The 24,148-nt window shown below is 33.9% G+C and overlaps 1 protein-coding gene across 2 annotated transcripts in view; it reads left to right on the forward strand.

The window, feature by feature from the left end:
* Positions 1 to 5,822, forward strand: part of LOC123264121 (cell adhesion molecule 3-like) — a 41,364-nt gene extending 35,542 nt beyond the window's left edge. For both annotated transcript variants that reach the window (XM_044727231.1, XM_044727232.1), the window contains exon 6: positions 5,528 to 5,822. In XM_044727231.1, coding sequence (XP_044583166.1) covers positions 5,528 to 5,646 — 119 coding nt within the window. In that variant the 3' untranslated portion in view covers positions 5,647 to 5,822. The remainder of the gene's footprint in view (positions 1 to 5,527) is intronic.
* The last annotated feature ends 18,326 nt before the right edge of the window (positions 5,823 to 24,148 follow it).

Here is a 24,148-nt window from a genome sequence, read left to right on the forward strand (position 1 = left end):
TCCTACATTTTTTTTATTGTCATTATCACTTTAAAAAGTATCTGAAAAACAGTCAACCCCGCAGGCCAGTTCGAAACTTTCAGCTATGACTAACCTCGTGCAAATAATTGCTTAAAGATTTTCAAATTTAAAAAACTGTCCGCTTCGATTCTTAAGTTTTTCTTCGGCTATAAAAATCGAAAAATCAACTTAGTTAATTTTTTTTCTTACAGCTTATAAGAAAAATTTTTGTTCTGAATTATTTTATCTTTGATATTTATGAAAAAAAAAATAAAATTAACGATTGTTCAATAATAGTTTTCAAGAAAAAAAACTACTTGAATTGCATTGAAACTTGGAGGTTTAATATATCTGTCCAGTTGAATGACGACAATGCGAGATCGATAGCGAATTTTTTAGCTGTCAACTTGGATATTTTGAGGTTTGCAATAAAGAAACGTGATTCCACCGGAACTGAAATTAACTCAGAAACTAATGCAGTGGGCTGAAACCAGTCAGTTTCTTCCCTAAGGAATAAAAGCAACTATTCAGTTTCTGCTTGCTAGCATTCGCATTGTTCTGAAATTGTCTTCTCACCTTATTTGCACTGAAAGTTTAATTTCTTACCTAATTATGGGGAAGAGATGCCATGTTTCTCTTATGACTTATGAGAACACAAATGAAATTAAATGGCTAAAACAACTTCCTGATGACAATGAAAAAATTTAAAATTTTCTGTGGATATATGACAGGGAGCAGGGTATCGCCTTCGGCTCAGTAGGCAATTTTAGAAGCTAGTTGCCCTACTTTATTCTCCAATATTTCAGTGGGCTAAGACATTGGAACTTCGGGACTCGAAAAATATATTGTTTTGTTGTACAGATGCTTCCGTAGTTTTACAAAAAAATGACACAGTGGAAAGTTAATAAAATATTTGAAACACTATGTGTCAGAAATCAATGATGTCGTGACCGATCACGCGAATTTCTCCGTCAAATTGTTAATATTGAATTCGATAGTGTTGTCTATTATTTAAGAAATCCTGACTCGAAAATACAATTTATTTTTTAAACTGTTTATTATTGAAAAATTCAGCAATTTTCGGATAGAAATTTAATAATATTTCATCTGATTAAAAAAAACATGAAATACATGATTGAACGGTTGATATTTAATCCTCTTTATCAGAGTCCGATTTGCAGATATATGTATAAATTTATTGAGGTTAGGGTTCATTTATCGATTGCTAACGGTAGCAAAAAGCTACGAATTTTTTTATTTTATCGATATTTCTTCATTAATGTTTTTATGATAAAATTTAACAGCTGAACGCGGAATCATTTTTTTGAGTTCACCTTTATATATTTCTAATGAAAATATGGGCAGAATTATTTAAAAATGTTGTCAACACTGTTGAATTTTTGAAAATAAATTTTTTTTTTTAATATCTTTTTTTTTTGTCTCAAGTCAATACCATTATTTTTTTATCAAGTAAACATTTGTTTTCAATCAAAATAAGCCATTTGTTTCGGATACAGTTTCATTTGCTTTGTGAAATATTTATTTGTTTTCTCTCAAACATTCATTTGTTTTCTACTCGAAAAAATATTCAAAATATTCGTTTAGTGTTATCACAAAATTTATACCGACAAATCAGCGATAAAAAAGTAACATCAAATTTTTGTTAAGATATTTTTGAAATGCACGGTCACTTTTTTCGAGCATTATACGATTGAAATTTTCCTTTCATTGTCTAAAAGAAAAAAAAAACTTGAAATATTTCCATCGACAATAATCGCATTATTAATCTCTTTTATTAATAGCAAGTACATCTATCGGAAAAATATTTTCGTTGCTTCATAATACTGGAAATAGCTTTCTGATAATTATTAAAAGTATATAAATATAAAATACTATTTTATATTAAGAAACTAGCTGTTACTCGCCCGCTTCGCTGGGCGCTTTATAGAATTGGATTTTTAGCTCTAGACTTGAAATTTAATTAGCGTATTGTTTTGACTTGCACAGATTTCCAATTCTATCGAATTGGCATGCACCTTTTATCCATGTAATTATTATAGCTAATATTCATTGTAACTTTCATGTGCAATCATTATAACATTCCCGTGACTTTCTTACGAAAATGAATAATATTGATATGAAAAAAAAAATTTTTAATGAGCATTGAAAGTTTTAGTTAAAGAAATTGCAGGTCTCATAAGTGAAGAAATCTGCCTAGTATATAAACATAACCAACAGAATTAAAAAATTTATTTTAAACAAATGACAATCGAACAGAATAAATTTAGTTACAATAAAAATTCATTATTTCTAAGTCAAAAAAATATAGATTCCGGATAAGTAATCACCAACATATCATATACTAAAACCTTCTCTGAAATACGCTGCATCTTATGGTATAAGTATTATTCCGATCGGTTCAGTAGTTTTCGCAGTATAACCGGACAAAAAAAGGGGCTCTCCATTTATTAGTATAGATTATTCGAAGATATAGGGGAGGAGGGGGGGGGGGGGCAAAATGGGGTACCTCCAAAATTTTGTAAGAAAATTTTTTTTTTTCCAAAAAGCTCTTTCAGCTTCCTAAAATATATTTTAACGTCATTTCCTACAATTTAAAAGAAAAAAAAAATTTTAATTAAAAAAACAAAAAAAATTTTTTTTTTCTAACTTCTTACAGTAATTTTTATCGTCATTGTGCATCGTATTAAATTTTTTTTCACATCTACGATTACTTTTTCTAAATTTTTAAGTTTTCGCTTTACAAATTAATGATTAAAAAAAAAAAAAAAAATCGGGCAGTCATTGGTTCCATGCCAGTTTTCAAAAATCAAGTTCTAATCTGATCTTCACATCTTTAAGGTCCTAGGAACTAGTTCTTAATATTCCTACGAGGATATCTGTCGGCGTGTGTGTATGTGAGTGTAAACCTCTAATGTGTCGAAGAAAAATCTTACACAGAAAGAAAAATTTCATGACTGGAGAACAAAATTCTTGGCTCAAGAAAATTTTCAGGTCCCTGAAGGAAGACTGAAGTTGTGTTGCCCGAAATAAAAATTTTTCTTGAAATTCTATTCTTGGTGGAAGTAATTTTTTCTTAATTCAAATTATCATAAATACTTGATGCAATAAATTTTTACATTTGATCAAGATTTTTAGATACTTTAGGGAAGCAGTGCTACCTACTTCAGCTGAGAAAAAAATTTTCTCACCTTGAGAAAATTTTTCTCGAATATTTGATACCCATTTTATATTATTTTAGCGTGCAATTATACATATTGAATGAAAAAAAATGATTCAACATTATTTGATCTTCCCATTTGATATGTTAATCAATAAAAATATTAATGAAAATTTACTTCTATCTTTATATTTAATTTTTTGGAGCAAGAGGCTGAATTTTCTCAAAACTAGAAGATTTTCTTGACTTAAATAAATTTTCTTGGATCAAGATACATATTTCTTAAAACAAGAGAGTTAATTTTGTTGGAATAAGTGAAATTTCTTGTGTCAAAAAGAAAATTTTTTTTTCGCTCAAGGAAATAATTAGGAAGAAAAATATTTTCTTGGCTCAAGTGAACCTTTTTTTCTGTGTAAACTAACCATTCTAAAAGAATGTCTTTTTCAAATTAACTCCGAAATTTATTCTCGGATAATTTTTGATGTCATAATTTAACTATCAATGCTCAGAAAACTGTGTCAGAGGCCGCCAATTTCTTCAAAATCATTTGGTGGGCTTGTAAGATATTTAATTTAAAAAGTAAGATCTTCAGGCCTACAAGATTATTCAACTTGAAAAAATTTTCCTGAATCCTTAAACCAAGAAAGAGAGTGCAAAAAAATTACGAATGTTTTTTTTCGTGCTATTGCTTGGAATTGCGTGAGAACTATGTCTAAAAAATTTTTCACCGGGAGATCCAAAAATTAGAATCTTCTCAAGGGAACTCTTTTTTTTATTTTGATATTATTTTTACTCAAGCGAAACCCGTCAAAAATTACTACAAAATTAAAAATTTTTTTTTGCTACCTCAATTTTTGTTAGGAGTATATTGCGTCAACTATAACAATGTTTCTTTTTTGGGTGATTTGTTCATCTCTCTGGGTTCTTTCGTAGACTTATCGATAAGACAATGTTATTTTTTTAACGACATTTCATTTTCGGATAATGATATTTTTTTTCACTTTTTCAAGGGATACCCCATTTTGCCCGCAAAAAAAAAAAAAATTTTTTCTACGGCAACTTGAAATTTGATTATTTTCCTTCAATTACGACTGAAAACGAGAAAAATCAGCATATTTAAGTCCTTAAAATCATAACGGTTTCTTAAGTACCCCATTTTACCCCCCCCCCCTTCCCTACAGAAATATTTAAGTCGCCTGTAATAGAATTATTTCAATATTCCTCTTCGAGAATTATATCAGTAAACTTATAAACATACAGAATTGTCGAATGTCAGTTATTTTCAGTATCTTGTTATTTTATAGGATAAGATGTTACTTTGAAATAACCTCCAATACAATACAAAAGGATTACCTGTACCTGTCTTCACAAGAAATTTCATAATAGAAATACATAAAATATTTATAAAAATTACAATACCAAAAATGTTTTCTTATTTTAAAGAAATTAAAATTAAAAAAAAATCTGATTAATATTTAACAATTCTTTTATTTAAAATTGACTTTAACGAATTCTAACTTTTTGCAGTCACAATCTGATGACAAAAAAGAACTTTACTTTAATAATTTTTCGATATTTATAATCAAAATATTCATGGTTCGGGTACTTTTTAAACAAATTGAATTTATAATGTTGCTATGACAGGATTAATTACCATTTATTTAATGAAAAAATATCACGAAATAAACTTAGAGAACCCACAAACTATTAAAAACACCTCCAGAAATATAACAGGAAAAATTGACTATCACAAAAAAGTAAAAAAAAAACTGTAGAAAAACACAAATTCAGGTCAAGATTTTTTTGATAATAATAAATTTCGCTAAAAAAATTCCTTTTGAAATAAACACATGCCTGTCACAATATTTTCTTTATTCTCTTAATTATATGGATTATTATTTGATATATAATTACATTCACAACTAAATATATAATAACAGAATAAATAAATAAACAAATTTTATCTCCGACGAAATTCGAATTCAAATATAATAACTCTGAAAAATTATCAAAATAAATTAACTATTGCTGAAAATGATATAAATCCATAAAAGCGACAAATTAACATCAAGACTTTCACAATGATACTAAATTTAACTAATAAAATTAATTTTATCTTAAAAATACATCGGGGAGGCGAAATTTTTCTTATTTCCTTAACTTTTCTCTTAACGAAATGTTTTATTTCAATCACCAAAAATGCATTATAAAGTCTAATTTATTTTTGCGCTATTATTTAATTCAAACAATATACTAAGTTAATTTAAATTCTGCACCTTCATAATTAATAAAGCACTCATAATAAATCCTATTACATCCAAAGTACAACACGATTTAATCTATTTTCAGACATCGAATCTTCCTCGTCGTCATCGTCGCCGTCATCCCAAGCAAGACTACGAGGGTCCTGGCAATTTATTTTTGAATTGCTCGTATTCCTACGACTGGCTATCAACGTCATCCATTAATGATTAATACCCCTACTTCGTAAAAAAAATAAAAAAACCAAAAAAAAGAAAAACAAATAAAATTAATAAATAATTAAATAATAAAATATAAAATAAAATAAAAAAAACTTCTGTATTATATGCGTGCTTTGGAGCTCTTTATATAAATTGACGTGCTTGTAAGAAAAGTTCTCGTACAATTTAACGTGTTGATTATTCATTCTTTCTTTTTTTTTTTAAATATGTATACACACACACACACACACACATATATATATATATATACATATATATATATATATATATATATATATATATATATATATATATATATATATATGTCTAACATCAATTTGGATCGGGGATAATGGCTTTGAAATATAGAACTCTTTAATTAGTAAAAACACCGATCTTCGGAAAAAATAGTAAATTATAAATATAAATATATATATATATATATATATATATATATATATATATATATATATATATATTCAAAAAATCTAACACTTCCTTTTTATCCAACACATAACGGATTACAATGGATTTACGGTGGTTGAGTAAGCATAATACTTCGGTTATCCACTCAGCAAATAGCCAAGTTACTTTTAGGTTACTTTTATTTGAACATAAATGAAAGTTTGATATGGATGAAAAACAATGAAAAAAATAATAATAATAATAAAAAACTACAAGTTTAAAAAGTTTAAATTTGCAGGGTCGATTTCTCGTGTGGCGTATCCATCAGCGGCACATCAGCCCGTCATTTCCACTCATTCAAAGTTAGTAAGAACTGATATGTGATGCGATACTATGTTCCATACAGAACAGACCAATAGAGTTTAGGGAAAATATATCTGTCACGGATACACCGAGTAAGTTTACGCATTGTCAGACACCCATTGCGAGCGTATTACATTAGCTTGTCCATCAGATCGACGTGTACCCGATAATCGATAAACACCCAAATTGATGAAACGACGTATAAAACTATATTGTAAAAAAAAAGAATTTTGGTGTGGGTGTGATAAAAAATTTTGTGAGAGATGTTCTCTTCACTGAGTGAAGTAACTATAACTGGACCGGACTGGGCTGGATATTTTTTGATGGGCAGCAACCAAAAACTAGAGCGGATGGGATCAAGGATAGGAATTTATGCTCTGGATGAGTAGAGGTGACTCCATGCAGTGGAAGAGATGAATTTCAGCACGAGTGCCAGTTTAAATAGCAGATAGAGGTTGGGTTTCAGTCGCGTTGATTCGCGGGTCCAAGCGCAGAAGCTCTGATGGCTAATCGATGTTGGCTTAAGCGACGTGTATGTGCTCAGCTCGTATACCACGCGATTACCGTGCGTATGTTATATCCGCGGGTAAACTTTATGAGAGTTACTTTACGGTGACGTAGACCGTCTACCAGTGTATCTATGTATTTATGTGCATATATGTACTAGCACGTAAGCATCAGCATAAGTATGAGTAATATAAGTAGTATGTTGTATTATATGTTGTGTATATAGATGTGAAGAAGAAGAAGAAGGACCGGAGTCGAGAGGGTTCTGGATGGAGGACATACATGTGTGGAGATGCGCGCACACTAACCAAACTATTCCCAGATAGTGGAAAGATGGATTGAGATGCATGAGAATCTCATACTCCAAAGTAGAAGCTAGGGATGGGGAGAGTTTGGATTTTAGAAAGTAAGAGAATGAATGCGGGAAATAGAACAGAGGATAGGAAATAGTAGATGAAGATTGGAAGATAGAAGTGGAGGGGTGCAGTGGAAGAGTGCAAGAGTGGCGAGAAGAGAAATATTCCACCCCTTGGAAAAAGACTGCTATGACTTTTCTGTAGACGATTTGTCGGGAGGCGAGAGCACCCAGTGGAACCAAGTGAATCATCCCTTTCTCAAATCGTCGGGAATGACTCGACAGAGTCATGCGCGTCGATACAGCCATTGGGGGATTCTGAACGGAGAGAAAAACACGCTCCTAAGAGATTCCTGCATCGGTGATGCTGATGTTGATGCTGATACAACAGTGAATGAACAACAAATCGATTTTCGTGGATGTGTTGTTCCGGGATAAATTTTCATGGTAAATTAAGGAGGATTGCGGCGGGATTCTTGATCAGGATTTTTTATGCTTTTTTATACGGGATCAAGGGTTCTGGAGATTTAAAATTTTTAAGGGGAGATGGTATTTTTAAAGCTATGGTTAGGATTTAAAAATTTTTTGATGCAAATTTGACGCGGTTTCATTAAATTTGGATCTTGTAAGTAATTTGATCAAAAAAATTGTGAAATTTAGTAATGAATAGATTTTTTAAAAATAAGAGATGTAAATGATAAACTATTATGTACGGTAGTCATTGTATTGAAGTCAAAAATGTTTTATTGAAATTTTATAATTCAGAATGTAATGATGGGTAATGTATATTCAAGGAGTTCTTGAATTTTATCCATGATTGTTTTTACAGTCAAAAGAGCTAGTATTATTCGTTGTAATTTTTTTGCCTTTCTTGCGTTTGTTTTTATACAATATCCTGAATGTATATAACTAATTTCATATAAAAAATAAAACAATAAAGAATGGCTGCGTTCAGGTTTACTAAGTTCTGAGCAGGGCTGACTTTATCTACCAAAAAAATTAATTTTAGATACACTTAAATAAATATACCTTGCATTGTTTTATTATAGATTTAAAAAAAAAATAATATAGTTATTTTAAGTTGTTACTACAAGATATGCTCAGATCTGCTAAGAACTTAGTAAACTTGATCGCAGCCAATATGATATAGTTTATATTGAAGACTATGAAATTATTGTATGATAATTTTCTAATTGATTTTTCGATTGATTGACTTAAGATAGTATTGTCTGTCATAGAATTACAGATCAGAGTTCAGTTCAATTTGATATATTAGTAGATTATGGTAATATAATAACCTAGTTAAATTTTTAAAGAGCTGCAAAGAATCAGTAAAAAAAATTAGAAAAACGGTAGACCCTGAAGGCCATCCGTGCAACTTCCCGCTCATTTCATACCCAGGTGCTTAAAATTGGACTAATGATGTTTTTGAGCTATCCGAGCTCAGAAATACCATTTATGTATTATTTTGAGCTCTATGAGCTTAAAGAGATAACTTTTTTATGCTTTTGAGCTCTTAATAGAAGTTTGATAAAACACAATTTTTCAAATTTTTAAACCGCAATAACTTTTGAATGAATGAACCGATTTTTACGCGGTTGGCGGCGATCGACGTGGTTTTTTTATGTTAAGAGCTGATTAGTTTTTGGAATTGATCAGTGAAGCCGTTTGAAAGTTATTCCAAAAAATTTCGGAGTTATGTTGAAAAAACACTTGTTTTCAAATATTTTGTCGAGGATATCTCTCGAACCAATCAACCGATTTTTACTATCTTGGCGGCGATCGACGCAGTTTTTTAAGCTTTAAAAATTATTATATAGTATATTAATATTAGTATATGTTATTTTATCAAAAACGATCCGATAAGAAATGTCGAAGTTAGGAGGAAAAAACACTTTTTTCGGTTTTCTTTCGTTCACGATATCTCTGGAACGAATTAACCGATTTTGACCGGATTAGCGGTGATCGACGTGGTTTTTCAAGGTTAAGAGCGGATTAGTTTTTGAAGTTGATCGATCGACCCGTTTAAAAGTTATTCCGAAAAAACCACTTTCAAAAATGATTTTTTTCTTATTTTTTTTTAGATTTTTCAAAATTTCTCAAAATCTATCGGTCCGAATCGGTTCAAATTCTCAGGAAATCTAAGTTTGAGGGAACTCTTTAGAACGCCGTTTGGTTGGTTCCGATCGGTTTAGCCGTTCAAAAGTTATAAGCGATTCACATACTTACACACACACACACACACACACACACACACACACACACACACACACACACACACACACACACACACACACACACACATTCATACAGACCTAGTGACAACCTCGCGGGGATAGTCAGGGAAGCTTCCTGTGACCTTTAAACGTCGAAATCTGAGGAAAACTCGATTTTTGCAAAACGGGGTGAAAACAATAACTTCCCGATTTTTGAAAATCTTCGATTTTTTTAGCGGGAAGTTAAAAATATTGAACTTATGAACTTTTTATATTTAACATTGAGTATTATCTGAGAAATCAGTTTTTGTTTTATTTTACAAATAATACCGTTTAAATTTTAATGGAAATTGAGGTAATGCGGAAAGATTACACATTCAATATTTTCATAATTTAAAATACAGATTCAGAGCATGTAGACATTATTTAAATAAAAAATTTTCAAAAATGATTTTTTTTTCTCTGTTTTTCTTTCTTTAGTTTTTGATATTGCAAATTAAACTAATTGAGTAATATTTTTTGCTCTCGGTTAAAGAAAAATTTTTTTCAGGCAAAACATGTCATTAATGTTCAAATTAAATATCTTAACAATAATTTAATACTCTTGAGAAATTTAAAAAATGCACCTGAATACTCCTGATGAATCGAATGCCTCTCATTGAACCATCAGCAGGAATTCGAAGAACTACTCAGGATTGCCTGAGAAATACCAAAACATCCAAAAGAATGAAATTCTTTGATAAATAAAACACTAATGACCTTGTAGTGGAAGTAAAAAAATTAAACGAAGCCTGGAAAGAATGTTAAATACACTAAAACGAAGGAAAAGAATTCACATTTAAAATACAAGTGTCCATTGAATCAATTAAAATTTAACATTTCCAACCGCTTATACACATCCTGTCTGCACATTTATTGTTATTTTGATAATACCCAGATGTGTGTGCGAAGGTAGGATGTTCGCCTATTGCCTAATGCTTGCAGGGGATAAATTGAAAAAGTTTATCGTGTTTTCGTACGGCTTTATTCAATTATTTAGGTAAATAGATATAAAAATAAATAAAACAAATTTGTGACGAGACTTTGAGTCAACACTCGACCGCAAATCCATGCACACTCGTGTAGGAGTTTCACAGATAAATCTCGAGGGATGTAGTAGGTGTGTACGAACCGATGAACAGATCGACACGGGAAAACGTACAGCGAGGGATAAAATCTATTACTTAACTTGATGAATCATCGCGACAGTTTCAGTCTAGTGCGGTCCGATTTCTCTGACTTTGGTTTTGGTTTGTCGGATAAATTTATACATTTATATAAATGTATATGTATATGTATATAAGGTTTTATAGTAAGAAAATGGTGACGTTTGAATTAATACGATATCAGAATGAACCCGAGTTTGGAGGGTGAAAATGGGAAATGAGCACGTGAGGGGTAGTATCAAAGCCCATTTTTAGTTGAGTTCAAAGTACTCTCAATTCTTCAATAGCTGTTCAAGTCAGAGAAATTGTTGTGGTAGTAATAGTCATAGTAATAGTAACAGTAATAGTAGTAGTAGTAGTAGTAGTAGTAGTAGTAGTAGTAGTAGTAGTAGTAGGAGTAGTAGTAGTAGTATTAGGTTAGTTGAGAAGAAGAAGAAGAATAAGTATATAAGAAAAAATAAGAAAAGGAGATGAAATAAAATCACGGTGTTATTTTTCGACAGGTTTTCGAGTGAAGAAAAAATACGGGTGAACTTGAATAATGCAACCGTTCATTTTATTTTTACTTGTTTTTTCCTTTGTCTTTTTGAACCACTGGTACAGAGCGTCGACGCTTTATTCATTTTGTAGATGGAGTAACACAAGAGAATGAAAATAATATAAATGAAAATGGAAAAGCTTGACGGGCGACGGGTAGTATATAAATCCCTTAAATATAAAACCGAGTGGATGATCTAAGTGTTGACATGGGGAAAAGAAAAGGAAAGGAAAGGAATAAAGCTCAATCTAAGGTATAGTCATATATAATGTAATATAAACCGTATAAGTATAAGTATAAGCATAAAGAATCCATGCGCCGCTTATCCGAATACGGGGTCAATACCACAAAGTTTTATTGCAGTCCTTCTTTGGTCCCTCCAACCGGGTTGTATGAATCCATCTCGGGTGTGAATCATCTTTCTACATTACAGGAACATCTCTTACTCTACGTTGTATATTGTCCTTAGTCCTTAGTCCTTTTATATAGATTTATATAGTTATAGTTATATTATAAGTTATAAGTATAAGAATAGGAATCATAGAATATAAGATAAACGGAGGATTTAGCATGTCGTTTGACTCAATATCGGCGTAGTTGGCCAAGTTGTTAAGAGGGTCCGCTAAAAATCTACTGTTCTCGACACTAAAGATAAATTTATCTTTTTTCCTTACTTAACTTTTTACTCGGTGGGTTAACTTTTCTTGCCCCTAAAAGCACGCCCTTTTACGTTGGACATGATGTTACATCCCAATTCCGATCCCGAGTCATTCATTGATCGGTACAACTCTACAGTATTAAAGTCTTGTCGGAGCAATAATTCATCACTGTGTTCTTGTGTAGTGTAGTGACTGCTGCTGCTGCTCTGCTGCATCCAATAGGGGATGACACACTCTATTTCGGGGTGTAATGCTATTTTAGGGAGCTAAAACTTTTACATCAATATTTTATTTATGTTTTACCGTCAAATTGGTAATATCAAATTGGTTATAGCTATACTTACAGAGCTGGTTAATTTTTTATTCGATTGTAAATTTAGCTTTATTAAGCGAATGATTTACGAATTTTATTATTTAAGAAATAACTTTATAGCAGATGAAGAAAGCTATGTTAAAAAGGTAAGTAGTGGTTTTTTATGTACATATACGTGCATCCCTGATAAACTGATGAATATTTTCATACTCTGCAATGCACTATAAAAAATTTTCAGAGTGGATGATATATTTTTCACTTATCGAATGAAAATAAAAAATAGTTGCTATTTGTTAAAATGTTACTAAATTTGTGTACATGTAGAGATTTTTAAATTTAATATAACCTTTTTCCTTAAGTTTGATGTAGCAATTAAATTATAATACCTGAAAAAATTGCATCATTTTTTTAATGAATTCTTTTTATAATATTTTATTTGGTAAAAAATCAAAGTAAAAAAAAAAAAAAATAACCTTTATGAAAATTTGGTTCAATGTTCCAAAGTCAAATTTTTTAGAAGAATGTTATTAATATTAACAAACTTAAACTTGAGATAAATTGTTTGAAATATTTGTTAGTAATTTTGCATATGAAACTTGTTTCAGCTATAATGAAAATTTATTTTAATGTAAAAAACTTCTTACCTCGATGTTTTTCGAATTAAAATTCATATTTATTTTGTGATCACTTGATTGAAAAAAAAAAAAAAACTGCAAAATTACTCTGTACGCAGAGTGTGGTATTTTTTCAGTTCGAATGCACTATCAATTTTTCACAGTGTATCAGTTACTTTTAACACTAATTTTAGGGTCAAATTTCGTTACAAAGTGTAGTAAAATCTTAAAATTTTTTAAGTAGACAGTTATACAAATTTCATTTTAATTTCAAATTTTTATGATCATTTATCTTAGTTATGTACTAATAACCGAAAAGTTGTTAGATAAAATTCAATTTTAGGTCAAATAAATAAATTAAAAATTTTATATCAAGTTAATTGAGGGTTATTCAGGTTTCTAAAAAATATTTTTAAAATGCTACTAACTTTGATGCTTTTCAATTATACAACTATTAAAATATTAAAACGAACAATATATCACAAGAAAGTGTCGATAATATTGTTGTAAGCAACTTTGAATAACACTGATTATTATTTACGCATAATATAATAATGTTTCTTTCATATAATGATCCATAAAATATTTATGACGTTTCACTGATTAATGTCAGCACTCCTTATCGATAAAAAAAAAAAACACAATAAATTTTATGAAAGTTTCAACAATCGTGATGGTCATGAGTTATGATAAATGGTCTTAATAATTCTTCACATCACACGATATTAGATTTAATCCAAATAGTAAATTATAACCTTATTTTTAGAGTTAATTATCAAAACAAAATTTGAAAACATCTATCATATCCAACTTACCAAGCTCGCCAGCTGCCAGAGCAGCTGAAGTATTATACGGAACAAGTCGATGTTTCAAGTTTTATCGATTTGTAATTTCGAATATTCTTTTGCTTTAGTTTAAAAATTCTTTTCTAAAGTAATATAAAACGCTCTAATAAAAATTTTAAGATTTATAGCCAGAAAGTAAACTAAAGTAATTTTCATAATAATTAATGAAAATCAAATAATGCATGCCACGGAAAAAAAATATCGCTCTCAGAGCCATACTGTAATGCTACTGTAGCTATTTCCACTTTACTAACTGTTAGATTCTTACTGGAGCCATCTAGTAGATCGCTCTGACAGGAATACATTAGTTAGCTAAAATACAGTCAACGCTCTCTGTATTGGACCTCTCTGTATTTGACCACTCTCTGTATTTGACCACTCTCTGTATTTGACCACATTCTTCCTCTGTATTTGACGATTTTACACAGCTCTTATGGACAAGGACGATTCAAATACAGAGAATGGTCCTGTACGGGCGAGTCAAATACAGAGAGCGTTGACTGTAGCTAAACCGTATTACTGGGAGAGCCAAACGGGATTGCCGAGAGCGGTAAACGCCTCGCTGTAGTCTCAGATTTCGCGCGCAGTCTTGTGTGTTGACATATTTCATAACCTCAAAAATATTTGTTAATCGTGAATTTACTAATGACTACCAAATAAAATATTATTTATGGATTAATGCAAATTTATTTATTATATCGAGTAATAAATCAATTTTATAGTAATGGATAACTAATAAATTAGTGCATAGCTTATGTTTTTTATTTTATTTTTAAACAAATTTAAACTGAGTTAAAAAGAAAAAAATATACTGAAAGTTTGTTTTCTAATTTTTAGACATTTTTTTTTTAATTGCTATTTTCGTATATTTATTTATTATTTTTTTTAAATTGTCAAACTTCCGATTATAATTTTATTTAATGAGGTTAAAGTTAACAGTCACTTGATAATTTTTTAATTTTATTAAACAAATAAATTTTTTCTGAAAAATTATTTTAAAAAAATTGCATTTACGATTTTTTAAAATTTCTAGATGTCAATTTTTTTTTTTTCATTTTTTTTACCATAATTTATTTATTAAAAAAATTCTAAAAATTATTAAATATCTGCTAAATTAATTTTCAATTATATTTATTAGTGATAAATAATATGGAACCATGTATTTATTTAAATTATAATTTATTATGATAATTGTCAACATTTTTTATTGACCTTTTTTGTCTTTTAATTTAATTTTTTTATTCAATCAAAATTAAATAAATAATTTCAAATTCATCAATTAATAAATTTAATTTTTGAAATTATTATTAACTTCTCGCTAAGAAAATCGAAGATTTTCAAAAATCGGGAAGTTATTGTTTTCACCCCGTTTTGCAAAAATCGAGTTTTCCTCAGATCTCGACGTTTAAAGGTCACAGGAAGCTTCCCTGACTATCCCCGCGAGGTTGTCACTATGTCTGTATGTTTTTTTTTTTTGTAAAGAGGTACGAAAAAAGATATTCAAAAGACACCGGTATCGTTAACTCTGCCGCCCATCTTCCGGCAGATATCGATAGTCGGTAGTGTGGAGATTTTTACCCACTAAAAAAAACATTCCTCTTCCCCTCTCCCCTAGATGGTACGGAGAGGACTGGATTGGAACCGCGTTAGCATTACTTCAATCCAGTCGTGCTGCGTCTCACGACGCCTACTCCTGGCTACTGGTCCCTTTCTGCGATTTTGTCTTTCAGGAGGTGCTGTGCATAAACTGCAACAGCAGACCAGTTTTCCTCTTGTTTGATCATATAGGTCACCAGGCTTGAGGGGGAGAGCCTGGTGCCTATGATCTCTTCGGTGCTTCTTCTGTAGTCCTTCCATCGAGCACACTCGAAGAATGTGTGTTCGGCGTCGTCGATTTTATCCGGGCAGTATTTGCACGTTGGTGTGCTGTGCAAACCCATCTTGAAAAGATAGGCATTGAACTGCCCATGTTCTGTCAATAGCTGGGTCAGGAAGAAGTCTGTATCCCCGTGCTTCCGAGAGAGCCAGACATTGATGTTTGGGATCAGGCGCGCCGTCCATCTGCCCGTCTCTCCCGATGTCCATCGGTCCTGCCACTCTTGCTGCGTTTCCGCCTTTATCCTCGTTCTTGCGTCCTTCATGTTATCATCACTGTCTTTAGCGCCATAGAGTTTTGCTCTTTCGAACGCTAATATGTCGATGGGCGCGGCTCCTGCAATGACCAATACAGCCGCTTCGGAAACTGTGCGGTAGGCGCAGGCAACCCTGAGAGCGCCTCGCCGCTGTACTGCTGCGATCTTTCGCCGGTAGGTCTTCGGCTTTAATATATCTGCCCATATCTCCGCTCCATAAAGCAGTACCGAGTGGACTGCTTCTAGAAGAACTCTTCTCTTTTTTGTTCTTGGTCCCATGGTGTTGGTCATAATTCGTGCTAGGCTAGACACAGTCTTGCTGGCCTTCTTGCATGCACTGTCGAGGTGTTCACGGAAAGATAGTTTCTCGTCTATCATTACCCCTAGATACCGCAGGGCCCTTGTTGACGTCAGCGTTGTTCCTCCCATGTCCACAGCGAATGGTTTTGGAAACCATTTTTGACGGGTCAAAACGACCATCTCGGTTTTCTGTTTGGCGAGTTTCAGGTGATGCTTATCGAGCCAAGTCTCGACGGTGTCGATGGTTTCCCGAACTAGCAGTTCGGCCTCTTCCACGCTGTCCGCCACTATAGTGGCTGCAACGTCGTCTGCAAAGCCTGTTAGCTCTACTTGCTCTGGCAACGGGATTTCAAGAAGCTCGTCGTAGTCTGCGTTCCATAGATCAGGCCCCATTATTGAGCCTTGCGGCACGCCAGCCGTTATGGCGTATTCTTGTGGGCCTTCAGTAGTTTCCACTATTAGCTTTCTATCGTCAAGGTAGTTGTCGACTAGTGCCAGATTTTCTGGCTCCGCGTCAAACTTGTGCTCCAGAGCGTCTAAAATGTCTCCCCAATTTGCGCTGTTAAATGCGTTTTTGACATCTAGCGTGAGGAGAAGACATACTTTACGAGCTTTGAGGCTACCAGACCATGCTTGTGTTGCTGTCTTTATGACTTTCTTGATCGCTCCGACTGTCGAATGCCCTTTCCGGAAGCCATACTGGTTGGTGGCAAAACCTCCAGCACGGTAGATGTCGTCGCGAAGTCTCCCTTGTATGAGCTTCTCGAGCAGTTTTCCAGCAATGTCTAGCATACAGAGTGGTCTAAACGACGAAGGTGTTATGGGGGTTCCCTTACCTTTGTCTAAGAGAACCAACCTTTGCCGTTTCCAGACCGCGGAAAAGGTGCCAGTTGCCAAGCATGCGTTGTAGGTGTTCAGGAGTAAGTCTGGGTATTCCAGGGCTATAATCTTGATCACCGATGCCGGGATGCCATCAGGTCCAGGTGCCTTTCCTGTTTTGAGTGACTTGGCCGCGTCTTGTAGTTCCTTAGTTGTAAAGGACGTTACTTCGTTGTTTTTAGTGTAGTGTTTCTTCTCCCGCGGCGGGTGTTTGGGGAAAAGCTCCGCTACGATGCTATCCATTAAGGCTGGAGACTTCGGCGCCTCTGGTGAAGCCTTTCCAAGTCGTTTGGCGACAATTTGGTAGGCTTTACCCCAGATGTCATTGTCGAGATCGTTGCAGATCTCTTTCCACAACTTTGCTTTACTTGCTTTGATGGCTCGATTTAGCGTCTTTTTGGCCTGCTTGTACTCTTTTGAATACAAGTCCTGGCTTGAGGAGCGTTTGGCGGCTCTCGTTGCGCGGCGACGTAGTTGATGGCACATTTTGCGAAGTTCCGCTATGTCTGTTGACCACCAGTACGCCGGCCTGCGAAAACTCCGGTTTTTCAACCGCGGCATAGAGGCGTCACATGCGGCGGAAATCTCCTTCATCGTATTTAGTACTGTCCTTTCTGTCTCGCTGCAAGTATCCGGAGTCGGGTTGTTCTGAAGGGTAGACCAGCTCCGTGCAAGTGAAGCTCGCAGTGCCTCTGGATCAAGCTTCCTGACATTCCACTTTCGCTTAGAAAGGTCGTGTTGTGGTACCAGAGCAGATGCCAATCCAACGTTAAATGTCACGAACTGGTGATCACTGCCACTGTATTTTTCGGATACTGTCCAGTTTTCAATCATGTTGGCAATTTTTGGAGTCGCCAACGAAATGTCGAGGATGGACTCTTGGTACCCCGGTCTTCTGAAAGTCGTGGTGCTCCCAGTATTTAGCACTATGAGGTCGAGTCTAGCCACGACGTCAGCGACCTCGTTGCCTCTGGTGTCGGAGAAATCAGCGCCCCATTCAGCCGATTTAGCATTGAAGTCACCAGCTACGATAACTTCGCCGTCGAACTTGGTGATCACATCCTCTATATTTGCCAGTTTCTGTCGGAACACACTAATCCCTTCGTTAGGTGAGAGATAGACGCTCATGAAGTAGGTTATGGGGTTTGAATCCAGACAAAACCTGCTCCACTTCCGCTGTTGATGGTGGTAACGTTCTTTGTATTTGCAATCCAGATTGCCGCCGTGCCAGTTTTGTCTGCGAACCATGCTCTATCTTGGAGGTTTAGATATTGCTCACAGATGAAGCAAACGTCGATCCTCTCTTCAAAGACTCGCTGGCGAAGTAAATTTTGCGCCAACGCACATCTATTCAGGTTTCCTTGAAGTATGCGTGACATTTCTGCCCTTTCGTAGCTTCGGCAAGTGCGGTGCGGAATACCTTACAAGCCCCGGAGCCTGGAATATGACATAAGCTATCTGGAGCTTCTTGTTCCTGTGTACAGAGGAAGCACTTTGGCTGTTCAACGCAGTCTGCAGCTTTGTGGTTTCCTCCCCCGCATTTAAAGCAGCACTTGCTTCTGTCAGGCCCCTTGCAAGAGTTCGTCGCGTGCCCGTATCCGAGGCATCTGATACAGCGTGTTACTTTTACAACTGGTCGAATGCGGCAGTTGACCCATCCGATCATTATACGAGCCTTGTCAAGGATTTTGAACGCGCTAGCCTCGTCTATCTCGCAGAAGGCTGCCCGGTTGCCCCGTCGAGTAGGCTTTGTCAAATTTACCCGTTTGATCTCCAGGCTGTCGGTGAAGTCACGTTTGAGTGCTTCGCGGACGTCGTTCTCAGTAGTGATGGCATCCAAGTCCAGGATCTCGATCGTTGCTTTTGGTGTAAGCGTTCTGACTGTACCGATGTTAGCAGCTGCTGTTTTTATCGCAGCCGTGAAAGCGGTAGTGTCTTCAGTCTTGCGACCTATTTCTAGAAGAACGCCTCCTCGCTTCGTTTGTTTGATAGACTTTATGTCTACTCCAGTCTCTGTCGGATTAACCTTGGCTTTGATTTCCAGGAGATCGGCGTATGTTTGCCCTTCAGCAGGTTGGACAAGCACAGCTTTAGTTTTTATCTTCTTCCTCCTCGGTTTCTTGGAGCCAACATTGCTTGGCTGGTTTTGGGCTGTAGCAGATTGAGCCACTGGCTCCTGTTCTTCCTTTTTCTTGTTTTTCCGAGTCACTTTGGTCCAGGTATCACCCCGGGCTGTCTTCTTATGTGCTGGCTTATCGATTTCCGAGGAAGGGCTGGGCGTGGATAGCGGCCTCTTCTTGTTTTTCTCTTCTCTATGCTGTGTTTTCTCAGGAGTGACCGAAAACGTCTGGGATTTTTTGTTCAGATCCGGAGATGTTTGCGTGGTTCTCGCCGACTTCGTTGCTGGTTTGTTGGCCAACTTATATGCCGTGGCAATGGACGCTACTATTTTTCTGAGTTCATGGTGGAGATTTCGTTTATCCTTTATGAACTCAGCTAATTCTTCGATCTTGCTACCGAGCCGTTCCATTGGCGATTGTTGACCGGTGACAGTCGGTAGAGAGTTTATCCTCCCTCGGCATGTGTGAGTGTTGACGGGAGCAACAGGTCTTCCACCTATTGGAGGAAAGTTTGTTTGCTGTGCGTCTACTTCCATCAGAGCTGTTTCTTTACTCCCTGTAGCATTGCTAGACAGCAGAGCCATGGGGTCTACTCCACTGTTCAAACGGTCGCTTGATAACGACGAGTTCAGGCCCGTTTGTACGCCTTCCCTCGCCGGCACTGAGGTATCCTTCCTCTGCACCGTAGACGATGTTTGAAATTGTTCTGACATTTCCATACCATCTTTTGCTAGGTTTTGGTCCACCCCGAGTATTCTATTTCCTCGGTACCCGACGCATCTGACGTGCAGATATGCCGGGCATTGCCCTATCCGCCACCTGGGGAGGCGCCCGATGCGGGACCCAGCAAGCCCGACACGAGGTGTGTCTGTGTGTGTGTGTGTGTGTGTGTGTGTGTGTGTGTGTGTGTGTGTGTGAGACTATGTGACTCGCTTATAAGTTTTGAACGACTAAACCGATCGGAATCTACTAAACGGCGTTCTAAAGTGTTTCCTTAGATTTCCTGTGAATTTGGACCTATAGATTTTGAGAAATTTTGAAAAATCTCAAAAAAAATAATAAAAAATTTTTTTTTGAAAGTAGTTTTTTTGGAATAACTTTTAAGCGGCTCTATCGATCAACTTTAAAAATTAATCCGCCCTTAAGCTTGAAAAACCACGTCGATCGCCACCAAGCTGGTCGAAATCGGTTGATTCGTTCGAGAGATATCGTGAACGAAGAAAACCGAATAAAGTGTTTTTTTAGGATTACTCCGAAATTTTTGGTTCGATCAATTAAAACCTGAAAATAACTTATGAGGATGATAAAACTGCGTCGAATGCCGCCAACCGCTTGAAAATTGGTTGATCAATTCAAAAGTTATTGCTGTTTGAAAATTCCAAAAATAGTGTTCTATGAAACTTCTATCAGACTTTTGAGCTGGGAGAGCTCAAATGCATAGAAATATTATTTCTTTGAACTCAGCGAGCTCAAAATATCACATAAATTATATTTTGAGCTCAAAAATCTCAAAAAGGTCATAAGTACAATTTTAAGCGCCCATCAGGAATGGAATTAGCGGGAAGTTGCAGAGATGGCCTTTAGGGTGAATCGTTTTTCTAATTTTTTATAAATATTATTATTTATTGAAATCATTATTTATAAATATTGTTGTTCAGTTAATAGATATTGGTACGTGTGTATGTGGTTATGTTTGACGCGCCGTTGAAAATTGTAGTTAGCGATTCTAGCTAACTATTGCTACCGTAGGAAAACGTTTTGCTGTCGTAGTGCTCTACGAGTAGCTCTCTAGTAGATGGGTCCAGTCGCAATATTTCTTTTTCCGTGTGGAATAAAGAATGTTAAATTCTGGATTATTAAATCTAACTTTAAAAAGTGTTATTCGACTGCCGAAATGGAAGTAGATTTGCTACTCAATGAAATACTTTATTCACTTTCACAGATTCTCTTGCCAAGCAATCAGTGCCACAGCAAATTTTTATAATAGGCTTATAGTAAAACAAGACGCAATTTTGATACTAAATATACATTATAATACTCTCATTGAAGCTTATTTAGAGAGCTTTTAGATACAATTATCAGAAATTCGATAAGATGTTACATTCGAAAGTTATTAAATTAAGTTATAAAAGAAACTTAAAAAAATTAGGAAAACGGTTGACCCTGAAGGCCATCCCTGCAACTTCCCGCTAATTCCATACCTAGGCGCTTAAAATTGCACTTATGACGTTTTTGAGCTCTTCGAGCTCAAAAAAACAATTTATGTGTTATTTTGCGCTCGCCGAGCTCAAAGAGATAGCTTTCCTACGCTTTTGAGCTCTCCGAGCTTAAAACTCTTCTCGGGAAAAAAAGTTTAGATCTGCTCTGATCAAGTTGATCAAATTTGATCCAGATCAAGTTTGATCAAAATTAAATTAAAAATTAGATATAAATAGATTTGCCTTGATCTATGCAGATCTAATTTAATCTGATTATTACGCGGGAAAAAAAGTTTAGATATGATCAGATCAAGTTAGATCAAATCAGATCAAGCTTAATGAATATATGTAATCATAAAGGTGATATGGATAGATCTAATTAGATCTACTCTGATCAGATCTACTTAGGTACGACTTTTTATACTTTATGTTCTAATAAATAGCTATATACTTTATGTTCTAATAAATAGCTCTTACAAATGCACTAACTTTGATCACGTTTTTTTTATTTAATACAAATTATAACCGGATGTTATTGTTTCAATAGAAACTTTGAGTATACTTCTTTACAATCACGTGCATGAAACCTGTGTTAAGTAATTTATTTATTTGCAATTAATCATCAAAATTGTTAAAGATCAAGAATTTTCAATATTCAAAAATTTATAACTCAGAAACTATCAACTTACGGCAAATTTTATAAGAGTAATTTTCATCTTAAAATTGCCTAAAATATTGAAAAAAAAATATCCAATCTCAAAAAAAATTATTTCTCAAATAATTGTTTAAACAAATGGCTATAAACAATAGATGGCCCGGGATTTCACAAAAATGACTGCGATATTCCGTTTCAGGGGGTCAAAATACATATAGTAATCATATTTTGTACACCGACCTCAAAATTTTACGAAAAGATAATACACCGCCTACACTATTATCTGAAGAGTAACTCAGTCAGGTACTTATAGTAGGTGAAGGGTACGCTCTGGAACTGACATGCAGGAGGATCCAGGTTCGAATTCCCCAACATCGCAAATTGTTTTTCAACGATAATTCGACTTCAAATCACGGAAAATTAATATAAGATACATAATTTTTAATTTGCAAGTAAAAATAAAAAAAATTTTACTATTATTTTTATTTTATAAACTTTTTTATAAATTGATTCTGTTTCAATCGAAACAGATCTGAACAGATCAGATTTGATCAAATCAGATCAAATTTGATCTGGACAGATCTGGCCAAAATGCAGATCTGCTCCGATCTGATGAATTTGATCTGATTTGACCAGAGCAGATCTAAACTTTTTTTCCCGGGTTGTCAAAGTTCGATGAAACACGATTTTTAAAATTTTCAAACTGCTATAACTTTTGAATGAATCAACCGATCTCACGAACACATCAACCGATTTTGACGCTTTTGGTGGCGATCGATGAGGGTTTTCAAGGTTAAGAGCTGATTAGTTTTTGAGGGCGATCGGTTCAGCCAATTCGGAGATATTTAAAAAAAATGAAAAAAAAAACAACTTTTTTTTTTTCACTTTTTTGCAATTCCTCGAAATCTACTGGTCCGAATCGGTTCCAACTGACAGGAAATTTAAGTTTGGCGAAGACTTTTCGAATGATACCAACTGCGATCAAATCGGTCAAGCCGTTTAGAAGTTATAAGAGGTTTACACACACACACACACACACACACACACACACACACACACACACACACACACACACACATACACACACACACACACACACACACATACAGACGTACGGACATCATCGTAAAAATTCCACAAGCTGAATTTATTATACTCTGTATAGTTATAATTCAATTAGTAAAATTATACATAAATAAACAAATAAATTAATCATGGATGTATTTATAGAAATTCAATTATTTACAAAATTTTGACAAAAAGAAACTGACAATAATCATAAACTCATTAAATCGAAACGTAACAAACAATTTTTTTATTTATTGCTACCACATTTTGATAATGAGAACTCTGAAAAGTAATAAACTTTATCATGCATAGACTCAAAACAAATTAAATGAAATAAACAATTTTGAGTAATTGATCGCAATAAAAACTCAACAGTATGTAAATTAGTTATTTTCAAAATATAGAATTAAAATATTAATTTTGATGTAATTATTCATTTTTATGATGTTGTCTCGATCAATAAATAATATTCTACAATTATCAATATTTTATGGTTATGTCGTAGTTCAATTATTCATCATAATGAACATGATATCTATGTGATATAGTACTGAAAAGCACTCTACAAAGCTTCAAATTCTATTCATTACAGTACTATTTACTCTTTACTTATACACAGAAAAAAATGTTTACTCGAATAAAGAAAATTTTCCGGAAGACCTAGGTTGTTTTGCAATAAAAAGAAATTTCCTCTTAAAATAAAAACATTTTTTTACTTATAATAAAACTTTATTTCAGCTAAAAGAAATTCTATCTTGGAAAAACAAAATAATTAAAAATTATTCCTTATATTTTAAATTAAACACCAATAAGAGGAAGCATTCAAAATAATTCGAAAGATAAGAAGGAATTCGAAATAATTGAAAATCAAATTCTTTAAAATGCTTTTATGGCCTTTTATTTAATAAGGGTAAATATTTTTTCGAAGCAAAAAAAATTAGTTCTCCTGTAAAGAATATCTTCCTTCTCTGTGGTTACGATGTAACATCATAATTATTCACAGAAAAGTAATGAATCCTATTTTATATAGTATTATTTACGATTACATATATATATATATATATATGCTAGTTATTAGTTACTATGTAGGATGATAAATATTACTATTTTATTTTCTCCGTATAGAAATAAAATTC

This window comes from Cotesia glomerata, linkage group LG4 (assembly GCF_020080835.1).
Source record: "Cotesia glomerata isolate CgM1 linkage group LG4, MPM_Cglom_v2.3, whole genome shotgun sequence".
In the NCBI taxonomy this organism is placed as follows: domain Eukaryota; kingdom Metazoa; phylum Arthropoda; class Insecta; order Hymenoptera; family Braconidae; genus Cotesia; species Cotesia glomerata.